This window comes from Nestor notabilis, unplaced genomic scaffold (assembly GCF_000696875.1).
Source record: "Nestor notabilis isolate BGI_N333 unplaced genomic scaffold, ASM69687v1 scaffold7370, whole genome shotgun sequence".
In the NCBI taxonomy this organism is placed as follows: Eukaryota; Metazoa; Chordata; class Aves; order Psittaciformes; family Psittacidae; genus Nestor; species Nestor notabilis.
The window spans coordinates 1-3,578 of record NW_009912459.1 but is presented as its reverse complement, the minus strand read 5'-3'; the positions used below and the strand labels follow the sequence as shown (position 1 = coordinate 3,578).

The following is a 3,578-nucleotide window of genomic DNA, read 5'->3' as shown; positions in this document are numbered from 1 at the left end:
TCGCGCCGGCGCTGGGGCGGAGAGACAGGCGGTCACCCGTGTGTGCCAGCTCGCTGCAGTCGTTCGTGGTTTTGCTTTAGGAATAGTTGGTACGGACCTGTATTCCGGCAGTTCTCTGAATGCCCGTTTTTACTGCAACAAAAGTGTAAGTTTTTATAAGAAGGACGGTCAGATACTGAAGCAGAGAGCTCTCTGAGCGAGCTCTTCATACACAAGGTTTCTTCCAGCGCAGCCTATTTTAGTTGTGGGGTTTCATGAGGTAACACAACATTTGTTTTGCAGCTGCTGTGTTCCACCCTTGGCCTTTTAAAGGCCCCTCGCATGCAGCCACGTATTTCTGTAACATGTTTTTGCCCGTTTCTCGGAAATCCAGCGACACACTCTTTGATCTGCAGCCCAGGCCACTGTTAGAGACAGGATCTGTTATCTCAAGGCTTTCCTGCTTCCCTTCTCCACAGTGTTGCAGTCCCCAATAGCACATTTCTCCACCGTACATCATTGCCAGCAAGTGAGTGTCACTAAATATACCTGCAAAAGCAATTTAGATCAAGGACTTCATTGTTCTAAGTAAGTACACAGCTTAACAACTTCAATTTCTTTTTTCAGTTAACACTGAAAAAAAAAAATATCCAAAAAGGTAGTATAAGCCTATTAAAGAGGTACACAAAAAAAATCCAAATTTTAACCATGTGGTGACTGGCACTGCCCTTGGTCATTACTTTATCCATTTTGCCTCTCCATAATGCTAAAATCTTTTAAGACTGCCATACAAATGTTGTTCTGGTAATTGTGTTTGCCTATTTATCTTAGAGAATTGCAGTATTTCTTTACAATCCATTTAGCACAGGCATGATTATGCATATTTATCTTAGAATATTTCTGTGCCTTCCCTAATTTAACCCTAAATGATGCTGTTCTTTTGATCATCACCTTAACTCTGGTAATCAGCAGCAGTTTCAATATTTTAATAGAAAGCCACATGTGTGTCCATGGTCACTGGAAAAAAAATAAAAAAAATAAAATATCCTGCTAAATAGATCTACAGATCAGTTACTGAACTTGGCTCTGTCTGTGGAGCTGAAATGGAACAATGCCACTTTCGGATGAAATTACCAAGAAGGTGCTCCAACACCCATAGCTAGTTTTGAGCTGGTTTTGAGTGTGTACGAGGGCACCATGTCCTCAGTACCAGCCCTACAAACCCCCTCTTCCTGCACCACCCTACCTGCATCACACTGATGCAGCTGCAGATCCTCATGCACATGTACTGTAGTAATGCAACTTACATAAAGCCATATAAAGTGCATATAAAGAGAATAAAAGTTTGCCAAATCTAACCAGTTCTGTATGTACTTTCTTCCTTTGTGAAATCAGTAATTCTGTGCTTATGTCTGTGCTTCCCTATATGTAAACAGGAAGGCCAATATGAGAACATCTAGCACCCTCTGCAGTCGTGTTCGTGCTCTCAACATTTGTCAGTTAACAACTGGATGGCTGTAAACCATTCATGCTGCGCATAAAACATTCATTGTCTCAGTTTGCTTTCCTCTAGTGCACTCAAAAACATGGAGAAAATGAGCACTGCCACCTCCTAAATTCTGAGAGTCAAAAAGACAAGGGAGAGGCTGGGACAGAGCGCTGCTGCCAGCTTATCCATTTCATTTGCTGTTTTAAAAAGTGACAGTTATCGAACACAAATGAAGCCAAACAACAAAAATATGCAACAAAGCATTCCATAAAGTGGAGCAGTTAGTAAGAGGAGCTTGGGGTCGTGGGGTTTTTGGAGTTGTTCGGGGTTTTTTTACCTTCACTGAGTAATCTAGCTGTGTCTTTATCTTGAAGTAAGACATCTTCATTTAGCTGAAGAGGGCATCTAAAGCTAAGCATCTTCATCAGGTAATGAACTCCATCATTAAGACACTGTGTACAGTTAAAACAAAAAAAGGCAAAAAATAAGTTCTTATTAGTTTAATGACAGCCAGAAATACTTCTTGCTATAAATTGCCCAAAATACTACTTAAAGAGGAGGAGAGGAAGGGGAGGGAAGCTGTATTTTAAAAGCAAATAGTCAAATTTTATAACTGTATTCACATGCTCACAGAACTTCTCAATTTCCTTTACCTTCTTAAATATGGCAATGTTTTCTCGTAGCCATACACTCCTTTCTTTTGCTGTATGACAATACATGTAAAGCAGTGCTCCTTTTCTCCAGTAAAGACATTCTAACAACTCTGCACCAAGGATGTTCACGGGCTGAAACATAAAATCCAACAAACTGGGCTAACCCCAAAAAACACCTGAACTACCCATATACACACTCACACATGCAAACAGCATTACATTAAGCCTCTAACTTCAGAGGCTGTACTTAACAGCAACAGTCACAGACGCAAGCCCAACAGTTTGGATTAAACTGCCGAAAGCGCATGGAATCATGAAATGCTAGCAAGAAAAAATGTGAGTGTGCAACTAGTTGCTCGAAAAAAAATATTTTCAGGAATTCAAATACAAGTAAGACTTGAAAAACTTTCAAAAAACCTTAAATACTGCCATCCTGTTTCAGATTTTTTATTTTAAAATAATGAAATACCTAATTCTCTAGCTGAATAATATCGGTACTCACTTCTTCATTTATGTTGCATTCCCTCAGTAGGACTTCTGGTTCTGAAAGAATACAAGTAAGTTCTTTAACTTTCTGCAAGGAGGATTCTTCGGGAAAATCTTCATCCACAAGCTGATTCTCCTCAAAAAATGTAATGTCTAAGACAGCCTTATGAAAACAGGAAGATAAACGATATATAAATGCTACCACCAAAATAATCAGATGGTAGCATGCAGCAACATAAAGCTTGTTACAGTTTATAGAATGCTATGATTTTAAGGTATTTTTTAACATTTAGGTTATAAACGCTCAAGTTAGGAATATTTTAAGAATGTTGTCAGTAAATGTAAACTCAAACCCCTTTCTGTCCTTCAGTACAATTATTACTAACTCTAAGTTATCCTCTTCTTGAGACAAATGCAGCCCTGCACTTCATGGATGTGCACTGCACACACTAAGTTATAGAGATCTCTTTCTGCGATACCCTCTTTCCTATTCCCAACCCTCTCTCACACCCTATACGGCAGAGTTCCTTGAAAGGAAGTTCTTAAGTCTTACATATACTACCTGTGTATAGAGGTGCAAAAGCGTGGAAGGATGTTCTTTCCCTTCGTTACAGAGGTCCTTCAATTTGTCCAGAGTAGCAGAGCCCTTTGCTAAGAAGGTATCTGAAGGAAGAACACAATGCTTCCTTAACACTGGAAAGCACTCCGTGAGAGTCTTGCCTACTCTCCCGTTTCACTTCATGTGGTTTTATCCTCCCTGGCGCTACCTACGCGAGCAGTTCAATACAGCATTTCAACGGGCCCGCTGTCCTGTCAGACTACACTTTTCACTGCTTAAGGGCATTCATGGCTATGGTTTGATGCTTCAGAACCGATTCCGCACACTCCATCCCCAAACAAGTCGTGCACTACAGGCACAGCTCGCACACTCCAGGCCGCAGCCACCCCGGTTCGCAGCAGCCTGCAGAGGG

At 40.7% G+C, this 3,578-nt stretch overlaps 2 protein-coding genes across 2 annotated transcripts in view; both read right to left on the bottom strand.

Moving 5' to 3' along the window:
* Positions 1–209, bottom strand: part of FBXO4 (F-box protein 4) — a 7,147-nt gene extending 6,938 nt beyond the window's left edge. Inside the window, exon 1 of the mRNA XM_010019568.1 lies at positions 37–209. Within this exon, the coding sequence (XP_010017870.1) occupies positions 37–209 (173 nt within the window). The remainder of the gene's footprint in view (positions 1–36) is intronic.
* A 29-nt stretch (positions 210–238) lies between these two features.
* LOC104409631 (chromosome unknown open reading frame, human C5orf51) lies at positions 239–3,270 on the bottom strand (the record flags this gene model as incomplete). The annotated part of the gene is made up of 5 exons (XM_010019556.1): positions 239–528; positions 1,806–1,920; positions 2,122–2,253; positions 2,624–2,770; positions 3,170–3,270. Coding segments are annotated over 5 exons (785 nt in total), but the record flags the coding sequence as incomplete, so codon positions are not given.
* Positions 3,271–3,578: the final 308 nt, after the last annotated feature.